Raw genomic sequence first — 20,607 nt, forward strand, 5'->3', positions numbered from 1 at the left:
CAGTCAACACCCCCACCACCACCAAAAAAAAGACAGCAAAAAAATCCGGATATCTGCTAAATATTTTAGAATTTATTTCTGTCTTTAGCTTGAGAAGGCACACTGATTGGATTTTAAGAAGTTAACAAAAAAATAGTTTTTGAGACATTCTAATGTAGTTCAAGCTATCCTTGACCTCCTGATCCTCCCACGTCCAACCTAAATGGCTCTCCCATACCCCTCTCACCACCTTGAGACAGGATGTCTCTAGTATGTAACTCTGATTGTACTGGAACTCACTATGTTGACCAGGCTAGCCTAGAGTTCACAAAAGATCCACCTGTCTCTTCCTCTGCTGAGATTAAATAAGAGTCCAAATAGGACCCAAAATCCATTACAAAGATGAAAGAAAGGCCCTTTGAATCAGTCCTTGATACCATCCTGCCCAAAAAAGGGGAGGAAAAATTATTTTGACAGTCTTGACATAAGGTAGAGGCAGGAGTGTCTCTGTAAGTTTGAGGCCAGCCTGGTCTACATAGCTAACTCCAGGACAGCAAGGACTATATAAAGAGACCCTGTCCCAAAAACCAAACCAAGCCAGGCTGTGGTAGTATACTCCTTTAATCCCAATACCCCAGAGGCAGAGACAAGCAGATCTTTGTGAGTTCCAGGATAGCCAGAGCTGTTACACAGAGAAACTGTCAGGGCCGGGGAGTGAAGGGACCCAAAAGCCACCTGAGTTTTTGTATATTTGTAAGTATTCCAAAAATATACCCTGGCCACTTTGTTCCTCCTCATCTGGTTTTGAGGGGTTTTGTTTGTTTGTTAATTTGGTTTTTTACCATACCAGTTATTGTGAAATACAACTTTGAATCCTTTTGCATGGGAAATGTCTTTAAAGGAGGGGCCTGTGACTATATAACACCCTGTTCTGCTGTGTAGGACAGTTCAGAGCACTGCTAATTTGAACATTTCCTAAAGAACATTTTGTTGTTGTCATTACTGTTGTTTTGGTAATGCAGATACTGTTGGTGGTTTTTACTTGTGTTGTGCTAACACAGACAAATTTAGGTGTTGGGAGTTAAGAACTTTGGGCTGCTAAACTGGGCCAGATGCTGTGACCTACAGAATCTGTTGTCTCTGGTATTAGGACCATTGACTTTTTACTTTTGGCTTTTAGTTCATTTTATTCTTTGAAGGGAAGAAAATGGCCTGACATGGTATCACACACCTTTGAAGAAGAAGCTGGTGGACATCTGAATTCAAGGCCAGCCTGGTCTACACAGTGAGACCCTGTCTCAATAAATAAATTAATACAAGAAGGAGCTGGGCATGGTAGCACACACCTTTAATTTTACATTCAAGAGTCAGGAGGATCTCTGAATTCAAGCCAGTTTAGAGAGTTCTAGGACATGGAGAGATGCATAGAGAAACTGTCTCAAAATACCAAAAACAAAGAAGAAAATGGTACATTACAGTAGGGATCTTTTGCCATCTGAAAATGACAGAAATGTAAAAGCATCTTGTATAATTTGTAAACTATGATACAAATAAGTGAATGAATATATACATTCAGAATGAAGTGAAAATTGAAGTTGCATCTGGGTATGTTGTTGCATGCTTGTAATCCCAGGAGGAGAGGGAGGGAAGGAAGGAGGGACAGAAGGGGGAGAGAGAAGAGAAGAAAAAAAAGAAAAGAAGAGAAGAGGGAGAGTTTTGAATGAACATATGTATGGGCAAGAGAAGAAGAGGGGAGGGAGGGTGTGTGTGTGTGTGTGTGTGTGTGTGTGTGTGTGTGTCACTCCTTACTCTCCACCTTATTTCTTTTAAGACAAGTCTTTCAAGCTAGGTAGACAGCTAACAAGCTCCAGAGGTCATCCCATGGCTGAACTCAGATCAGCTTGCTTCTGCCTCCCAAGTCAGAAATAGTTATTTTTTTTCTTTTTCTTTGATTTTAATTGTTTTTTTATTTTATATACATTGATGTTGTGCCTGTTTGTACTTATATGTTTGTGTAAAGATGCCAGATTCCCTGGAACTGGAGTTACAAACATTTGTGAGCTGCCATGTTGGTGTTGGGAATTGAACTTAGTTCCTTTGGAAGAGCAGCCAGTACTCTTAACTACTACTACACCATCTCTCCAGTCCTAGAAATAGTTATCTTAAAACTTTTTAAATCAACTTGTGCATATATATAGAAGTAGAATCTTTAAAATTTTTAAATGACTTCTTTTATGTGTCTGAATGTTTTGCCTACACATTATGTGCACTCCTGGGGAAGCTGGAAGAGGGTATGGGATCCCCTGGAACTGGAGTTACAGATGCTTGTGAGCTGCCTTGTGAGTGCTGGGAACCAAACCTGGGTCTTCTGTAAAAACAGCAAGTGTTCTTAACTGCTAAGTCATCTCTTCTGCCCCAGGAGTGGAATCTTTAGTTGAAAAGAAAGGCTAGGTATGGTAGTAGATACCTATAATCCTAGCCGTCTGGAGACTGGAACAGAAGGATCCCCAGTTTAGGCTACATCAGTAAGACCTTGTCTTCTAAGACAAAACAACCACCCCAATCCTCACCCTCCAGAAGAAAGGAAAAGTGAGACAGGAAATGCTATATGAGAAGAACTGTGTTGTGTTTTGTCTTTTTTTTTTTTTTTTTTTATCTCCCTTCTTGTTGGTTCTTCTCTTTTTATTAGTTTTTAGGGGAGGACAGGGTATCACTCTCTAGCCCAACCTGGCCGGGAGCTCCCTCTGTCTTGTCTGTCTAGATTGGCTTCCTGTGTGCTGGGGATTACTTGTGTGAGCCACCACACCCAGCCAGCTTTTTTACTTTTTTCTTTTAAATGGAAATTTATGGCATTTGCCTCACAAATATTGTACTTTCTGAGGTTTTGGGCACATAAGAGAAAGCAAGAGCCCGTAATTAGAAAGAACTACATATATACAAATGCCCCCACATAATAAAGGGTACATGTATTAGGACAAAACAACAAAGCACCCCTAAAGCTTGGTGGTTCGCTCTGGCTAAAACCATTTCTTTTCTTTTTCTTTTTCTTTTTCTTTTTCTTTTCTTTTCTTTTCTTTCTTTCTTTAATGTATATGAGTACACCATTGCTTTCTTCAGACACACCAGAAAAGGGTATGGATCCCGTTACAGATGGTTGTAAGCTACCATGTGGTTGCTGGGAATTCCAGGACCTCTGGAAGAACAGTCAGTGCTCTTAACCGCTGAACCATCTCTCCAGCCCAAAACATTTCTTTCACTTTATATTGTTAGGTAGCACTGTGGGAAACCAAAAGGGAAAACTTTCCCAGAGGAATTTAAAGTAGGAAAAGTTAGAATAAGGTGAATATTTACTTTTTAAAAATTTTGGAAAAATTTTATGTGTATGGGTTTTGCCTGCATGTATGCCTTGTACCACATTCATGCCTAGTGCCCTAAGAAGTCAAAAAAAAAAGCAAGGCATTGCATCAGAAGTTACCCCTGAACATTTATTTTTTACAGTACCAATCAGCTCTGCTTGTAGCATGAGCTTTTGGAGTGAGGATAAGAATGTTTCTGTGGGAGCTAAGGAGATGCCTTACCAGTAAAGAACACTTGCTAGGCAGTGGGGGTACATGCCTTTAAAGATGTATTTATTTATGTATGTAAGTGTTCTATCTACATGTACACACACATGCTAGAAGAGGGCTTCAAATCCTAGTTAGATGTTGTGAGCAACCATATGGTTGCTGGGAATTGAACTCAGGACCTCTGGAAGAGCAGTCAGTGCACTTAACTACTGATCTCCAGCTGCCCCCTGACCCCAACACACACACACACACACACACACACACACACACACACACACCCACTCACTCTCTCTCTCTCCCGCTCGCTCTCTCTCTCTGTCGCTCGCCCCCTTCCCCCCCCCCCCAGCACTTGGGAGTCAAAGGCAGACTTATCTCTGAGTTTGAAGCCAGCCTGACCTACAGAGCAAGTTTCAGGACAGCCAGGGCTACACAGAGAAACCCTGTCTCTAAAAACAAACAAAAAGATGGCCTGCTGCTCTTGCTGAGGACTGGATTTGATTCCCAGCACCTACATTGTGGTTCACAGCCACCTGTAACTCCACTTCTAGGGGAACTCTTCTGACCTCCAAGGGCACCAGGCATAAAGTGCATGGTGTGCAGACATTCATACACATAAAGTAAAATATATTTTAACAAAAGGTTGCCTGTTCTCAGCCATTGCTTAAAAGTCCAAACTGAAATTACAGGGAAGAAAGGGGGACCTTCAGCCCCTTGAGGAATGATGCTTTCATCCTCAGTGTCAGTCAGCAAGCAATCGTCAAGTGCTGCCTTCACCTTCACTCAAAGCCATCTGAAGGAAAATGTCTAAGAGAGCAAGTGAAAACCTCATATGATGTTCCTTTGAAGTTGCTAATCACTCTTCTTTTTCTTTTTTAGTGAACGAGATTATTGGGAGAGACATGTCCCAGATTTCTGTTTCCCAAGCCCCAGAGGTGATCAGAGACGCTCCTCTCCCAGGTCCAGAGTCCCCAGATCTGATGAGCTCTAACAGTGCTCAGTGAAGCTTTGTGCCCGCCACCACCTGCTCAGCCTGCTTCTCTCCTGGAACTTGAGTTTCCAACCAGACTTCAGACTCTGTTGCAGGAGTCGGACTCACTTCGGGAAAAGCAGCATTCCTTCACCTTAAGCCTTGGGCAGAGTTTGTAGAAGAACAGGAACAGCATCAGCTGTTTATGCTGTGGGAAAATGAGCTTTGCTTTTTATATATATATATATTTAAATAGGATCTTTTATATGATGGGTGCTTTGAGTGTGAATGAGCAGGCTCTATTTCAGAGGTGCTGCTCTTGCAGGTGACCTGGTTGCATAGCTAGGATTAGTAATTTGTACTGCTTTCTGGTCATTTGAAGAGCCCTTTAGTTTTGATGGTATTTTTAAAATAGAACTTTTGATAAAAACCTTCCAGATGCAGACAAAAAAAAAATATCCTAAGCCCACACTTACACCTCAGAAACTTAGCATGCATTCTGAAGCCTTTCATAGACTCATAGGAAATAAAGCCAAATGTAGCTCATACTCTTTATAAATAAAATGCTAGGTAAATTGAGAAGACCATTCCATCATTGAAGTGTTGGGATATGAATACATTCCAGAACATAGCCTTTTGTAACTTAGGTAGTTATTAAGCAATTTTTCCACTAGCTCCATGTCCAAGCTTTCTCCCCGCCCCTCAGGACCTTGGGTTAAACGGTCATTTGTAAGGTGAATTTCAAAGGTAGGGTTTTAGCTTAGGTAGTTATTTTCTACCTAATTTTTCAAGTGGGAGCCTCTGCCTTTAGACTGTAGTCTTTGAAGCCAGTATCCTGATAGTTTAAGGATTTGCAGCTTTAACTCCTTGAGGTCAGGCCAGCAGTGTTAGGAGCTAAGTATGAATGAGCTGTGTAATAGGAGAGGCAGAGAAAATGAAGGACTCCAGCCAAGGAGGCTTTAAGATTCACATGGCATAGAAAGCTTATCTCCTGTCTACAGCCTGCGATGATTCTGTCCCATGGTGTCCTGGCTATATGACCTAAAAGCCAGCCTTTCCTCTACAAGGCTTTGAGACACATCCTGAAATGAGGTGGTATCAGACCTGTCCTTCCACACCAAAGACGTGGTGGTGCTGCTGCTGCTGCTGGTGAGGTCTGTGTCCAAGGCAGGGGCCAGCAGAAACTCCAGCCTGCTGTCTACCAAAGGACTGTTCGCAGACCCTGCCTTTACTCTCCCCTTTTAAAGTCCCTGAATTTTACAGTCTGTTTTCAATTGAAATATTGTACTTTCATTCATTCAGGAAGCAAATTGAGTGCCTATAAGTGAGACACTGTGCTGCACTGGCTGAAGACTTAATGCTGTTACTCTAGGTGATTGTAACCCTTGATGGTAGGGGCTGTCTGTCTTTACTAAGGCTACATCAGGCCTACTAAGCAGGAGCTGGCCTGTTGCCTACCACCCCTAGTAAGCAGGGTAGGAGGTACTGATTCAAGATGAGAGATGTGTTTGTTTTTAACACAATGCTTTACATTTCTTCCTTAAGGTTAGAGAACAGTCTTATCAGCACATTGCTCTGGCCACTCTTGGGGCTAGATATTTTCCAAATTTCTCTGAAGGTGAATTTTATATCAATGAGTGTGAATAGTGAGATTTACTTTAGGGGCCCCATGGTTGGTAGCCCACAGCTTCCTCTAAAGGGCATTGGCCTCTCAGGTGAACTTGCAGAGATTTGGCCAAATTTGCTTCTTCTTTCCCCTGGGGCAGTTGCCTCATATGGGGTCATTGGCAAGACCCCTTGGGGGTGCTGCTTTGCTGCCTTCAAGAATAAAAGCCTCTATGATCCAGAGTTGCTATGCACCAAATTTTGATGCCTTTTAAATACCTTGATGCCTGTAGCATTAGAAATGCTTTCCTATTTAAAACAGGTTAGATTTTAAAATAGAGCTTTGTATTCTATGTAATGGTTTTGTATTAGCTTTGTATAAGCTTTCATGTAAGAGTCATATTTTTTGGCTTTGTAGATAGAAACTTAAATCTTTGCAGAATAGTGGTGGTCGAGCACACATCCATTGGACTATGCAAATTGATTTCCAGTAGCAGCACTGAGCAACTGGGCATGTGGTAGCACACACCCTTCCCTCTCACATGTACTAGAGCTTGGGTTGAGGAATGAAGGAGCAGCCTTCTGTTTACTAGAAAAATGTTTGGGTTCACATGTGGTGCTGCTACCCTGGGTACAACCCACCAACACCCAGGGCCAGCCAGTATCACGAGAACTCTGCTGGGCCTAGCCGAGAAGCCCAGTTTTTAACATGTAGAACACATGGGCTCAAGTTGAAACCTTGTGTTTTATAGAACAGATGTGTAGGTGAAGAAATTGGTTCTTGGTTATGTTTACAGCACTTGGGATTGTGTTTTCTTGTACATTTTGTATTTTAAAATCTTTTATAGGAGTGCAGTGCTCCTTATACAAATACAAAGGGAAGACGAGCCAGCAGTTCAGGCTCCTCCTCAGTTACAGTGCTGAAATAAACAGTGACAGATCAACAGTCTCCTTGAAATCTGAGTTTTTCTCCACCTGGGGCTGGTGTGGAGCCCTCTGGGCCAAAGGCTCTTTGGCTTTTTAAGAGTCCGCTTGACCAGGAACTTTCATTTGCTTTACAAGAAGATAAAAAGAGTTCAAAATTCCTTCTAAGGCTTGAGTTCTGCACCGTTTAATCAGTGCAAAGGACATGTCATGGTGTTGACTAGCTTCTGGACAACTGGTCTTCCAAGTGTTGCAAGAAAAAGTTGGCAAAGTCCTCTTTAACCTGAGTTTACATGTGCTACCTGCCCTCTGGTATTCACTGGGGATATTTCAGCAGCACAATCTAGAATAGCTTGGGGTTTTGTTTATGGTAGGGGGCTATACAGCCTTGGCTATGTAGAACAGGCTGGATTTGAATTTGAGGCAGTTCTCCTGTCTCTGCCTCCTGAGTGCTGAGGTTACAGGCGTGTGTGAACCAGTCAGCTAGTGATTTATCATCCCTTCTTGGGCCTGGTTGGAGCAAGGTCAGCATACTTAACTGTGAAGCCACCCCTGGCACTTCTGAGTCCAGGTATCCTGAGAGAGAGTGCTCACTTGATGCCTTCCTGCCTCATGGAAGGATAAGGAGAGTAGACAGGCAGAGCCTCTAGAGTCAGGCTCAAGTGGACTGACTCCTGAATTGCCCAGAGTCATAAATATTAAAGGTACCAGGCCTTAACAGAAACAGGCCTGCTGTGCACCCTTCAAACTCAGTATTTGAGGGCCAAAGACAGGAGGTTTTCTGGCTGTCACACCATCAGAAATATAACAGCCCCATCACATCTCCAGCCCCGCCTGTAAGGTAGCCATCCATCATCATTAGAGTAAGCAGGCAGAGAAACGGGGATATAGGGGAGGAAGGAGAGTGGTGCTGAGCTTGGTCTTTTCCAGGTGCCTTTTAGAGCTTTTGACAAGCCAGAAAGAAGCTGCTGGATTGAGGGTGCTCTGGACTCAGGAAAGGCTTGTTAGCTGGCCACATTACTCTGCTTCCTGGTTTCCTCTTCTACAAACACACCCACTCCTTGGGGGCTTGTAGCACAGTTCGAGGTGGGTCACCAACAGGCATCAAAGTGGTGTAGTCATCAGGAGCCAGCTGCAGAAGTTACACATATTTAGGAGTTGGAGCTCCAGGCTCAGCTAGGCCCTCGAGCCCTCCTACAACACAACCTCACCTGATAGGCTTGAAAGACACTGAGCAGATCCTTCATACCAGCTGTGTATGGGACTCCCTGCATTCGGACCAGGGCTCCTGGCTGTGACAACATTGTGGTGGGCGTGGAGGCCAAGGCAGTAGGAGGTGTGGTGAGGTAGCCCACAGTAGTGGGAGAGACCGGGGGGCTAGGGTGAGAGAAACAGGAACTTAGTCATAAGTCCCATCTATAGCCTAGACCAAGACCATCCTCTCCTGTGCCTGTGCCTTGTGTTTGATCCTTCGTACTTTCTGAACTCTCTGTCTCTGCAGCAATATCCTCAGTCTGTTATCCCACACCTATAACTCCTTTCCCATCTCAAAATGAATTCTGATTTTCAACAGATCTTGGATTATCTTGGCCAGAAATGAGTCAGGATCTTTCCCTAAGTGGTGACAGGAGGTCTGAGGCTGTCCAAGCAGCAAGATACCTGGGGTAGTAGGCTGTGTAGTTCATGTAGAGCTGAGTGGCTGGCCCTGGGTAGTAGGCTAGAGGAGTGGCAGCAGCAGGTACCCTGGCAGCTGGAAGCAGTGCAGACGAGGGATATAGTGCTGTTGTCTCTGTTGGAATGAGGGCTGGGGTGGCCTGGAAGGTGGCATAGGTAGGTGGTGAGAGGCCTAGAGACAAGGAAAGAGCACATTTATCAAGAGCCAGTTACCCTGGATAGGGTAACCAGAAATGGAATAGAAAGTGATAACTTAGAACAGCCTGGCTCCCACTTGCTTCTTCCTCTAGCCCAAGAAGCACTCACAGGGCAGTTTGCAGGGTGGAGGGGACATGCCACTGCGGCTCAAGGAACCCCCCATCAGCACACGACTCATCTCCTCTGTGGAACAAGGGACTACTTCCACATAGCGTTCTTTCATCATCTTCTTGTGGCACCGCTGGGCAGCAGCCAGAGCTCGTTCCACTGACATCATCTGGATGAAGGCATCACCAGATGGCCGGCCCTGTGCACATCACCTTGTAAGCAGTCTGTCACATATAAAAGTGCCTCACTCCTAACACATCCAATGTAGATGCCCTTCCTAACGGTAGTCTCACCTGTTGGTTGAGCACCATGTGCACACCATGAGGCCGTATGTCAGCTGCTGCCTCTCCTAGGAAACTCAGAATGTCTTCAATAGTGGCTGTGTAGGGCAGGCCTCGAAGGCGTACACAGTCCCTCCCAGTTCCTCCTGCCAGTGGGAAGGGAATGGGCAGCAGCGGAGCAGTCAGTGTGGGAAGGAGTGGGCTGGTTGCATAGCGGTTAAGGACCTAGTAAGAAAGGCAACAGGTTTGTCACCCTAAGTAGGGGACCCAAGTCACATGCTGAAGAAGCAGCACTTTAGGGCACGAGGAGCCGTGAATGCTCACCTGCTGCACCTCAGCTGCAGTGCTCCTGAAGAGTTCAATGTATCGCTTACCCAGCATGCCTTTGTGCCTGCGCAGAGCAGCCTGTGCCAGTTCCTCACAGGCAAAGAGAGCAAAGGCATCCCCAGTAGGCCTGCCATCAGGGTGGCGCACAAAGAGCAGCCCATCAGCACCCCCAGTCACTGGGCATTCTGGCCCCAGGAATCCTAGAACATCTGTTGGCCCAGCTGAAAAAGGCAGTCCCCGTAGCCTCAGGATCACTTGATCTTCTCGTGATAGGAAACGGGCCACCTCTAGTGATGTGCCTAGGTTGGAAGGACAGGAGTCCCTTGCCGATATAATCCTTGTAACATGCACCCACAGGAAACCCAAGAGACAGTGAGTGTGGGAAATGGGACACAGATCAAGGCAAAAGAGAACTAGGGCCTTCTATGGACACACTCACCCCCTGCGATCTTTACAAATTCCTCCCCTGTGGCTTTATATACCTGCAGGTATAGAAAGCAGCCCATAGGTCTCAGTCCTTACTTAGCTTTGCCCTGCTCCACTTTTAGCCAAAAGCCCCACCTCAATATAGCGGACACCCATGTGGTGTTTGTGTCTCTGCAGCGCTAGGTCCCGCTGCTCGCTGTCCACGAATCGGATGAGGGCCTCGCCATTTCTGCGGCCCTGGGCGTTGAGACAGAGGGCCACACCACCCCTGTGGAGCCGGGTGTTGTTAGTGCCTCCTGGGTAGGCATGCCCACTTACCCCTCCCATCCTGCCACACCCACCTGGCAATGTTGAGCCCTTTGAAGAATCGAGCCACATCCTGGTCTGATGACTGCCAGGGCAACCCACGGGCCCGTACTACAGTCTCATTGTCCACCACATCAGCCTTGCTGCTGTGGGGGTAGGGCACAGGATCAGAGAGCTGTTCAAAGATTGTCACCCCCAACCCTGCTCCCACACTCACCAAGGCCCCGTCTCATATTTCTGCTTTACCACCTCTGGCTTCGAGAACAACTGACCTGAGAGGAGATGGCATGGGGGTCAGCAGGGTCTGGTGGAGGAAGTCTCCCCACCAAGCTCTGCAAAAATAGGACAGGTGAGGGAAATGAGGAGGTGACAGGGGGGTTTCCACCTTGTGTTCTCTTAGAGGTCACAAGTCTGCGAGAGAACTCTGAGGAAGTAATGGCTGATCATAGCTGACAAGCAGGGCAAGAATCTTACCATTGGGCCCCTCAAGTAGGTGGAGAATAACAGCTACCATAGTCTTCACTTCCCAGACCCCAAAGTCATCTTCTGTAGCATCTGTTTCTAGTCCCAAGTCTATAGGCAGAGGAAGTGACAACTGAGGTCTAGATCCACATATCCCACGTTACTCCCAAACACCCAGAGAATCCTGGCAAACACTAGATCTGGCCCAGTTCATACATGTACCTACAGGTCCTCAGACTAAACATGTCTACATTCCAAATGGATCCCAGCATAGATACAGACATGGGTACCCTAAAGAATGAGGCCAAAAGCATAGACTTGCCTACATTAATACAACCCATATGGCATCGTGCACATGCTTGGACATGTTAGTCACCCCTCCACCTTAATTCTGATGGGTCACAGATACCCTGTGCCATGGTGCCCACTGTGAGGTCTCTGGCGGAGCAGGTGCTTGGGTGCTGCACATGGAATTCTCTGCGGAGGTCGTAGAAGGAGAAGAAGGTGTCGGGGAGCACCAGGTTCTGGGAGCACATGGGAGTGGGGATGAATAGGTAACCTAAGGTGTTTACAACAGGGGCTTTGGGAACCCAACCTTACCCATGTGCCATCAATGACATACCTTCCTGGAGGCCTCAGGATGCAGAACCTGTCGCAACAGCTGCTGCCCATCAGTGCAGAGCACATAGGGGCCCCCGCCCAGCAGAGCCACATCCCTGCTCACCAGCTGTGAGAACTAAGGACAGGGAGTGGAGACTCAGACATAGATTCACAGCTAGGCAGCTGAAACTGGGGGGGTGGGGGGGGAGGGAGGTAGGAGGAGGGAGGGACTCAGGCTGCAAAGCTAGTTCAGCAGGATGTTCAACCCTACCCTGCCTGGGAAGTAGAAGGCCTTGCCCTAAATCCCAGGCTCCTAATCCCCACCCTTGCCCTACTCCACTGTCACCTCCTCTAGGCCAAAGAGAACAGCCGCACATAACCCAAGCCCCCATCAAACACACTCCAGGAGTCTGGAGTCGGGCCAGAGCAAACACCTGGTGGAGTGAGGCAAGCAGGTGGGGAGGGGAGGGGCAGAGCAGGTTAAACCTGTCCTGGATCAGGCACCACCCTCAGACAGGTGGGGGAGGTTCACACCTGCCCGAGGGCCAAAAGGCTCATGGTCAGTGGCAGCCCCGCCCCTTGGTCTGACCAACCCAGGAACAGAGAAACACCAAGGACAGAGCTTCATACTTGGACACAGCCTGAGCTTTGACCCACACCCTATCGACCAACTAACTGGCACTGAACTGTTTGCTCATGGAGGGGGTGGCACTCGGAAGGCTATCCAGCATGATCCTGTCCTTACCTGGCAATTCTGTGACACTTTTCAATCTAAGACCGACAGAGCAAGGCACCCAGATTTTCTACAGCACCCTCCCAGGTGAGCAGTAGGCCTGGAGCCCTTCTGTAACACTGCTCAGATTCAGCATCTGTATGTTCCTCATGAAGAACCAGAGTTGGAAAGAATCTATGCTTCTAAGGGGACGAACACTCATTACAACTCAGTCATGGGGTGAGCAACAGTGCAGACAGAGAAAATAGTGAGACTCACTCCCACTTGGGCAGGGCGCGCGGGGGGGGGCGGGGGGCATGCCCCTAGGCCTTGCGTTCATTGGGCATGTAGCCCCTGGATAATGTACGGACAGCACCCACCCACGCCTGGCCAGTCAGCTGGGACAGGCCTAAACCAGCCGCCCTCACCTAGAGGCGTCTGCCCCTGAGGCAGACACCGCCCGACGCCCTCGCTTCAGCGGTTCCCAGGAGAGCAGAGGCCAAGGGATCTACGGCCAAACCTGAGCCCCTTGACCCTATTTCTGAGGCGTCCTCTGCTAGCGGAGAGTGGGAGGGAGAGAAGGGGACCTCGCGGAGTGGATCCCTCTGCCGCTATTGTCAACTCCCTCGGCAGGAGTAGATGCATGTAAAGGTTGGAAGGTAAGCTGTCTCTGGGAATGGCCTAGCACGCGTCCACGCGGTAGTCGATCTAAAGTTTCAAACAAGATCCTGTCTGTGCCAGTGGGTCGCGTCCTCCGGGCCTCCTCTCCTGCCCTCCCCCTCCCACGGGGGGGGAGATAGCGTCCCTGCCACTTCGCAGTTCCACCACCCACATAGGCCCCCACGCTCACCTGCTGCAACACCTTGTCCAGGGACTCCGCCCGCGCTAGGCTGTCTGCGCTGAGTCCGCTCGCCTCGCGGCACTGTGGACTCAGGGCAGCCGCTTCGGCGCGAACTAGCGACTTGTGCAACGTCCCCACCTAAAAGCACCAGGGGTAACCCAATGAGCGGCTGTGCCTCAACAGGCCCTAAAGCGTCCCGATGTCCCCTCTTTCCGCCCTACCTGTCGGCTGCGCGGCTCCACCACTTGCCAAACTAGGAGGATCAAGTCGGTCTCGTCCGAGCCTAGGTCCGGCCCCAGCGCACCAGCAGTGGCCCCGAACAAAACAACCAGCGACTGGGGTTCGGGACAGGGGTCTGTGGCGGAGTCTACTGCGGGATCTGGGCCCGGGGGTGGGGGCGGCGGCGGCGGCGGTGGAGTCATGGCCGCAGAGGAAGGGGGCGCTCGGCCACAGGCACACACACGCGGACCGACGAGGCGCACGCACGTACCGACCGACAGCAGACAGACGAGCTTGGGCGGGATCCGGTGTGTTGGGGGCGGCACCTGCGGCGGGGTGTAGTGGGAGCTGCAGGGACCCGCCCGCCGTGCCCTTTGGGGCTGGGCGGCGCGGCTGCCGATCCCAGCCTACTTGAGCGAGTTACCTGCGGCCCGGAGAGGCCACGTGATCAGGGCGGCCCAGGGAACCTGGCGGGAGGGCCAGAACCCTGCCCGGGAGGCAAGAGCTCACTTCTGCCGGGGCGTGCGCTCGGCAGCTGGAGTCCCACCTCTTAGTGCTGTCCAGTGAGACTCCTGGGACGAAGCCATTCTTTTCTCCTACTTCCTCTCCAGCAGGCGCTATGAGTCCTCCGCAAAAGAATGTGCAGGATCAGAGGCCATTTCCATTCCGCAAGGGGTCAGGCGAGACCCGTGGAAGTCAACGGGAGGCCATCTAGGGACTGTAAGGGTCGCGACGTCTGGCTTGAGGTTAATGGAAGGCACAAAGGCTCAAAAGCCGACAGTGAGTGCAACCAGGTATCCACTGGATGGCGGTGGGAGAGATCCGTTGGGGGAAAGGAAGGGCGGTGAAGATCAAGGGTTCTTAGACCTGTGGGCGGTCACCAGAGATCACAGAGAAGGACGTGTCTGTACAGGTGTTAGAGTCGGCGTAGTAACGGCAGTGCAAAGCGCAAGTTACTGTGGACCTGAAGGCCCAGGCCTTGATGCCAGGGTTGGAGAACCTCGCCTCAAACCTTAGAGAGCTGTATCCTAAATGAGGCTGTGTCAGCTGCTAGAGGTCTGGAGGTTCAGCCTACCGACCCCACTTGGGGTTTGCCTGCTTGTTTTTGTCTCTTAGATGTTGCTAGAAGTGTTATCTGGCTATTGAAAGCACTCTGGCTGGCAGCGGCTAGAGTTGAGCTGTGTACCGGAGTCTGCATCCCAACCCAGTTCAGACTAGTCCCGTTCGCCCCATACAGTTTGGTGAGACTCCCTTACTGTTTCCAGGACGCCCTGTGGGCTCAGGATAGTTTTCCATCTACTCAACTGTAATTAGAAATCTGGCGAGAGTAAAGAGCTATAGCCTGCCGTGGAACTTAGAATACAGCATGCCGAGGCTGAAGAACCTCGCGTGTGTTTGGGAAAGCGGGGTTTTTCATATCAGTCTGGGATAAAAGGCAGCCCAGAACCCGGGTGCATTCCCAACTCATGCCCAAGGAAGGTCGTGCGGAGCCAGAGAACCTAGAATGGATAGTGCGCCTCCTGGGTTTTCCCACACGATAGCGCAGGAACACAGTGACCCGATGTCGTGGAAAGTGGTTGCTGTGCGTACCCAGCAATGCTTCTCGGGGCGACCCACCCGGAGCCCGCCTACTGAGGCTCCCTACTACGATAAGCCTGGAATGTCAAATATTTGCTCTAGGAACCCAGCGAAACCTTGAGGCAAAGCTCCTCCCCTCCTCCCTCCCATTCCGGAGCGCGCCTGCGTCAGTCCAGGCTTTCCGGTAGGACACTCCCTTCCAACTAGTTCCTTCTACTCGCCACGCCCCACCACTCTGGTTATTTAAACTTCAAGGTCTTCGCTCTGGTTCAGTGAGGCAGAGCCTTGGCATCCCTGCACCGTGTCAGTGCTACCGGTCCAGTGCTACCGGTTATCGGTTTCTGCCAATTCACAACCTCCCAGCTAGGCTCCCCCAATTCGTTCAACGTGTAGACCTTGTCTCCCGATTCTCCAGAGACCGTCGACTGTGAGATCCCTGGCTGTCCTGAACCCCCCTGGAAAGAAGCGGCTCCGCCCAGATTTCTGCAAGGTAACCAACCTGAAAAGCCGACAGTACTGGGCTTCAACTTTGGTGCACTCATCCAGACATTCCCCATATTAAACAATTCCAGAATTTCCAAAGTCTTTGATTTTTTTTATCACATTTATTTGTTTTTGTGTAGGCACGTACGTGCCACAGCGCGTGTGTGGAGGTCAGAGAACAGCTGTGGGAGGTGGTTCTCTCCTTCCAACATATGGATCCTGGGCACAGAACTCAAGCAAACTCTCTTACACCCTCATTTTGTTTTTATACCTGGCTGTCATGTACCCATGGACTCGCTAAATAATGGAGGATGACCTTGCAAATATGATTTTCTTGCCTTCACTTCCCAAGTACTTAGGAACCCAGCTAGAAGTGCCTCTGTATTCAAAAAACAGAGGCCAGAGGATGGCTACAAGATCCTAGATATCTTGGTCTAAGTTTTGAAAGTTCCAGGTGCTAAATCAACAAAGCTAAATCAACAAGATTAGTAGCTGAGTATGGGTTTGCAATCACCACAGGAGTTCCAGGCCACCGGGAGCTGCTAGATAAGCAAACATAAATACATTTTAAAAATGAATTATTTAATCAGAGGATGGTGGCTCCTGCCTTTAATCCCAGGACTGGGGAAGCAGAGGCAGGGGGATCTCTTGAGTTCGAGGCCAACAAGAGTTAGAGAGAAACCGTCTCGAAAAACAAACGTCAAAATCATCATTTATTGCCAAGTACGGTAGTTAGTACTTGGCTTTAATTCCAGTAGAGAACAGTGGATCTCTGTCAGATCAAGGCTAGCCCGGTCTAGAACAGCCTGCATACAGAGACCCTGTCTCAAAACAAATAATGAGTCCTAGATCACACTGTCATTTAAAAGACAACTTCATACTCCTTACCGTACTCCATGAAGCCGACTTAAAACTTTTTCTGTAAGACTCTGCCTGTGTACTAAGTTTGTTTGTTTGTTTATTGGTTTTTGACAGTACTGGAACTTGCTTGTAGACCAGGCTGGCCTCCAACTCCTAGAGATCTGCCTGTTTCTGCCAACCCAGTGCTGGGACTAAAGGTGTGTGACACCACTTTCTCTTTCTTTCTTCCTTTCTTGCTTGCTTGCTTTTTTTTTTTTTCTTTTTCTTTTGAGACAGGGTTTCTCTGTGTAGCCCTGGCTGTCCTGGAACTCACTCTGTAGACCAGGCTGGCCTCGAACTCAGAAATCCACCTGCCTCTGCCTCCCAAGTGCTGGGACTAAAGGCGTGTGCCACCACTGCCCGGCCACTTTCTTTTTCTTATTTTATTTATTTATAAAATTTAATCTGTGTCTTAGGGTTTGTATTCCTGCACAAAACATCATGACCAAGAAGCAAGTTGGGGAGGAAAGGGTTTATTTAGCTTACATTTCGACATTGCTGTTCATCACCAAAGGAGGTCAGGACAGAAACTCACACAGGACAGGATCCTGGAGGCAGGAGCTGATGCAGAGGCCTTGGAGGGTGCTGCTTCCTGTCTTGCTTTTTAGAGAACCTAGGACTACCAGCCCAGGGATGGCACCACCTACAATGGGCTCTCCCATCCTTGATCACTAATTGAGAAAATGCCTTATAGCTGGATCTCCTGGGGGCATTTCCTCAACTGAGGCTTCTTTCTCTGTAGTAACTCCAGCTTGTATAAAATTGACAAAAAAAGCCAGCCAGTACAAACGTGTATGAGTATTTTGCCTGCAAGTATATGTGTGTACCATATGCATGCCTGGTGTTCACAACAATCAAAAGGTATCAGACCCCTTAGAACTGGAGTCACTTGTGGGTACTGGGAATTGAATCAGGGTTCTCAGTAAGAGCAATGGTGTCCTAACTTTGGAGCCATCTCTTCTGCCCTGCTTCTGCTTTCTGTGCCAGCAATAGTAAACTTTCATGCCTTTTCCTCCCAGCCTGCCTCTACTCTTCCTCGATATTTTCACCTCTTAAAGTACCTACTATAAAAAAAAAAGTACCGCCAGGCAGTGGTGGTGCATGCCTTTAGTCCCAGCACTTGGGAGGCAGAGGCAGGTGGATTTCTTTTTTTTCTTTTTTTTATTTTATTTTATTTTATTTTTTTCAGGTGGATTTCTGAGTTCAAGGCCAGCCTGGTCTACAGAGTGAGTTCCAGGACAGCCAGGGCTACACAGAAAAACCCTGTCTCAAAAAACCAAAAAAAAAAAAAAAAAAAAAGTACCTACTATAGCAGGTATTCTAAGAAGAAAGGACTATGTTTCAAGGGAGTGCACACAAGGTTCTGCGAAAAATACAGTTTGACCACTGTCACTCACGTGGGTGGGCAGGGGGGTGTTGTTATAAACTTTTATATTAATAGGGATGGAGGAAAACTGTCTTCTTTCTTTTTGACCAGAAAATATCCTGCAATAGAACAAGATTCGACAAGAGGATCATTATTCTTCATCAGCTGCTTCCAGCTAACCCCTCTTACAAGGGTCTTCTGGGTAACTAGGAATAGCCAGCCTGCTGTCATCTTCGAGTCCTTGCATAATCGCTTACTACCACCAGAGGGCGCGCTGACTCTGGCTTTAACCTGTTTGAGCGAAGAGGGATTTAGAAGGGTGAGGGTAATGGGTTAGAGCATACATTTCTCCGTGGGCAATCATCAAGGACTGAAAGGGAGTGCCTTAATGCTACCAGCCAAGCGGTTCCCTCTGTCTTCAGAGTCTACATGTGATTCCTGAGACACAAGATTGAATCTGCTAATCGACAATCTCATACACGTATATAACACATTCTGCCTATACTCATCCCTGCACCCACTGGAAGAGCAATCAGTGCTCCTAACCGCTGAACCATCTCTCTAGCCCTGGTTTGGTTTTTCAAGACAGGGTTTGTGTCTGGAACTCAGTTTGTAGGCCAGGCTGGCCTCGAAACTCAGAGATCTGCCTGCCTTTGCCCCCTGAGTGCTGGGATTAAAGACGTGTGCTACCATGCCCATCTTTAGTCAGTTTTATAGTACTCCTGTGAACTCTCTTCTTTCTGCCTCTACCTTGATGTTTTCTGAGCCATGGAGGGGGTAGTATAGGTGTCCTGCTTATGACCAAGTACTCACTGATTCATTCTCAGAAATTTGACCAGCAATGAGCCTAGACACAGGTTGATATTTTTATTTTATTTATTTATTTATTTATTTATTTATTTATTTATTTATTTTTTGAGGCAGGGTTTCTCTGTGTAGTCCTGGCTGTCCTGGAACTCACTCTGTAGACCAGGCTAGCCTCGAACTCAGAAATCCACCTGCCTCTGCCTCCCAAGTGCTGGGATTAAAGGCGTGCGCCACCACCGCCCGGCTTCTTATTTTATTTTTAAGATATTTTTTTTTGTATTATTTTATTTTGTGTTTATTGATGTTTTGCCTGCATGTATAGCTGTGCATTGTATGTTTACCTGGTATTCACAGAGGTCAGAAGAAGACCTTAAGTCCCCAGCAACTGAAGTCGTATATAATAAACTCTAATCCAGTTAGCCATTCAGCTCAGGGGGCAGAACTTCCACGTGGGTGCTGGGAACTGAGCCTGGTCCTCTGAAAGAATGCCAATGCTCTTTACCATGGAGGGGTTTGGTGGTGGTGGTGAGTGGTTGGTTGGCTGGTTTTTTTTTTCCTGGCTGTTCACAAACTTAGTAGTCTGTAGACCAGGCTAGCCTGGAACTCAGAGATCCACCTGCTTCTACCTCCCTGTGCAGAGTTAAAATTTTTATGTACATGAGTACACTGTGGCTCCCTTCAGACACACCAGAAGAGGGCATCAGACCCCATTAGAGATGGTTGTAAGCCACCATGTGCTTGCTGGGAACTGAACTCAGAACCTCTGGAAGAGCATTCAGTGCTCTGAACTGCTGAGCCATCTCTCCAGCCCTCCAATGAGTTTTTAAAGCTTACTTTCTGGTCTTAACCCTCTTTTCCTCAGCTGCTCTATCTTGGGCTCTGGGCCCTTGTGCTTCAGTTCCTTAGCTCTGTAGACGCTCAGTACTTACCTTTGTTGTCCTGGAAAACTACTTCTCTTCAAGCCAAACAACCTTCCTTGATGCTTAAGTGAGATCCGGTGCTCTCTTCTGGGACCTTGCCTCCTGGTTCTGAGCTGAATGGCTGCTTGGATCAGAGTTTAGCCCCTCACTGACTCCAGGAACACTGACTTGCTGAGTCTAGAGTTTAGGGAGAGCTGATTGACATCCAAATGGGCTCAGCTAGGACCACTAAATAGCTTTTGAAGTTCTGGTTTTAGTTTGGTACCCCAAGCCCAACCATCCATTTGGTCTGTGTAGGGGATCTAGAAGCATAAGTCTATGTGAGGAGGTGGTGGGAATGGTGGAGGCCCTTGGCTGTATTCTCAATCGAGGAAGAAAACAAAACTGTGACGGAATCTGGCTTCTGAGTTTATTCCTACTTCCAGGCTTTGCACAGAGTGTGCCTCTCAGGAATGCCCTCTTTCTTTTCTAGACCCCAAGCTGATCCCTTTCACCTCTCTGTCTCTTTTCTCCTCCTCTAAGCCAGACAGGAACTAAGACCCTTTCTTGGAAGTTTGGAAGCTGTGGAGAGAGCACATCACTGGTCCATTTTACATGTCAAACCTCCGATGTGTATTAGGAACAGGGCACGTAGATAGCTAGCTCTCCCAATGACTGTGGCCTAGTGGGAGGCAGGCAAAGCTGCTTCGGATGAAGTGGACCATTTCTGGAGTCTAAACAGAAACCCCCCAACCGTGGAATGCAGGGGGTCACTGAAGCAAACTCAGAAGTCCCATACAATCCTGTTTCAGCCAGCAAGGAAGTCAGAGCCTGAAGGGCGAGTGTGCTTGAGAGAAGGAGAGATTAACCAGGGAAACAGAGCCTGACTCCCATTCAAGGGACATCATGGAATGATTGTGAATTAGAGGGTGTATTAGTCAGGGTTTGCTAGAGTCACAGAACCTATGGAATGTCTCTATATTAAGAGGATTTATGCCGGGCGGTGGTGGCACACACCTTTAATCCCAGCACTTGGGAGGCAGAGGCAGGCGGATTTCTGAGTTTGAGGCCAGCCTGGTCTACAGAGTGAGTTCCAGGACAGCCAGGACTACACAGAGAAACCCTGTCTCGAAAAACCAAAAAAAAAAAAAAAATTTATTGGAATGACTTTACAGTCTGCAGTCCAACTAACCCAACAATGGGCAGCTATGAATAGGAAGTCCAAGAATCTAGGAGTTGCTCAGTTCCACAAGGCAAGGTATTTCAGCTGGCCTTCTGTATAAGCTCGAATCCTGAAGAAGTAGGTTCCAACAGATGTGCTGGCCAGTAAGTGCAGGCAGGAGAAGAGGAAGCCTTACTTCCATTGTTCTTATGTAGGC

General features: G+C 48.1%; 3 protein-coding genes across 22 annotated transcripts in view; 2 read left to right on the forward strand and 1 right to left on the reverse strand.

Annotated features, from left to right (window-relative positions):
• Nfatc3 (nuclear factor of activated T cells 3) overlaps positions 1 to 7,066 on the forward strand; it is a 76,196-nt gene extending 69,130 nt beyond the window's left edge. For all 3 annotated transcript variants that reach the window (XR_013104878.1, XM_034522985.2, XM_076915808.1), the window contains one exon: positions 4,422 to 7,066. Coding sequence is in view for 1 of the 3 variants with exons in the window: in XM_034522985.2 (XP_034378876.1) it covers positions 4,422 to 4,546 (125 nt within the window). In the remaining 2 variants the exon portion in view is untranslated. The remainder of the gene's footprint in view (positions 1 to 4,421) is intronic.
• Positions 6,844 to 13,398, reverse strand: Esrp2 (epithelial splicing regulatory protein 2). 2 transcript variants are annotated; one of them, XM_034522987.2, is made up of 15 exons: positions 13,198 to 13,398; positions 12,986 to 13,114; positions 11,446 to 11,559; positions 11,233 to 11,347; positions 10,836 to 10,934; positions 10,579 to 10,633; positions 10,397 to 10,504; positions 10,191 to 10,323; positions 10,069 to 10,111; positions 9,627 to 9,928; positions 9,315 to 9,527; positions 9,022 to 9,220; positions 8,701 to 8,887; positions 8,253 to 8,418; positions 6,844 to 8,173 (listed from the first exon to the last, which is right to left on the reverse strand). In XM_034522987.2, exons 1-15 carry the CDS (start codon positions 13,396 to 13,398, stop codon positions 8,084 to 8,086), a joined length of 2,154 nt encoding a protein of 717 aa, XP_034378878.1. In that variant the 3' UTR covers positions 6,844 to 8,083. The 2 variants fall into 2 exon arrangements, with proteins under 2 accessions (XP_034378878.1, XP_034378877.1); XM_034522986.2 differs by having other exon boundaries at positions 10,397 to 10,507.
• LOC143434970 (uncharacterized) lies at positions 12,004 to 18,218 on the forward strand. Of its 17 annotated transcripts, none has more exons than XM_076915811.1 (5): positions 13,365 to 13,503; positions 13,807 to 13,975; positions 14,312 to 14,436; positions 15,189 to 15,263; positions 15,397 to 16,353. In XM_076915811.1, the coding sequence occupies exons 2-5, from the start codon at positions 13,834 to 13,836 to the stop codon at positions 15,559 to 15,561; spliced, it is 507 nt and encodes a 168-aa protein (XP_076771926.1). In that variant the 5' UTR covers positions 13,365 to 13,503; positions 13,807 to 13,833; the 3' UTR covers positions 15,562 to 16,353. The 17 variants fall into 17 exon arrangements, 12 of the variants coding, with proteins under 12 accessions (XP_076771932.1, XP_076771933.1, XP_076771930.1 ...); XM_076915812.1 differs by having other exon boundaries at positions 13,405 to 13,503; positions 13,810 to 13,975; XM_076915817.1 differs by lacking the exons at positions 13,365 to 13,503; positions 14,312 to 14,436 and adding an exon at positions 12,004 to 12,375.
• Positions 18,219 to 20,607: the final 2,389 nt, after the last annotated feature.

This window comes from Arvicanthis niloticus, chromosome 18 (genome assembly GCF_011762505.2).
Source record: "Arvicanthis niloticus isolate mArvNil1 chromosome 18, mArvNil1.pat.X, whole genome shotgun sequence".
NCBI classification, from domain to species: domain Eukaryota; kingdom Metazoa; phylum Chordata; class Mammalia; order Rodentia; family Muridae; genus Arvicanthis; species Arvicanthis niloticus.

What these genes read in the sequence shown, in the direction of transcription:
- LOC143434970 (XM_076915809.1), top strand. Translation starts at nt 13,397, where the DNA reads ATGGCCGCAGAGGAAGGGGGCGCTCGGCCACAGGCACACACACGCGGA. An exon ending in ACGAGCTTGGGCGGGATCCG is followed by an intron (nt 13,504 to 13,806) that starts GTGTGTTGGGGG and finishes CTTCCTCTCCAG; the next exon opens with CAGGCGCTATGAGTCCTCCG. An exon ending in CAAAGGCTCAAAAGCCGACA is followed by an intron (nt 13,976 to 15,188) that starts GTGAGTGCAACC and finishes CCGATTCTCCAG; the next exon opens with AGACCGTCGACTGTGAGATC.
- Esrp2 (XM_034522986.2), bottom strand. Translation starts at nt 13,398, where the DNA reads ATGACTCCACCGCCGCCGCCGCCGCCCCCACCCCCGGGCCCAGATCCC. An exon ending in CTGCAGCTGAGGTGCAGCAG is followed by an intron (nt 9,528 to 9,626) that starts GTGAGCATTCAC and finishes CTTTCTTACTAG; the next exon opens with GTCCTTAACCGCTATGCAAC. An exon ending in GTGTCTTTCAAGCCTATCAG is followed by an intron (nt 8,174 to 8,252) that starts GTGAGGTTGTGT and finishes TAACTTCTGCAG; the next exon opens with CTGGCTCCTGATGACTACAC.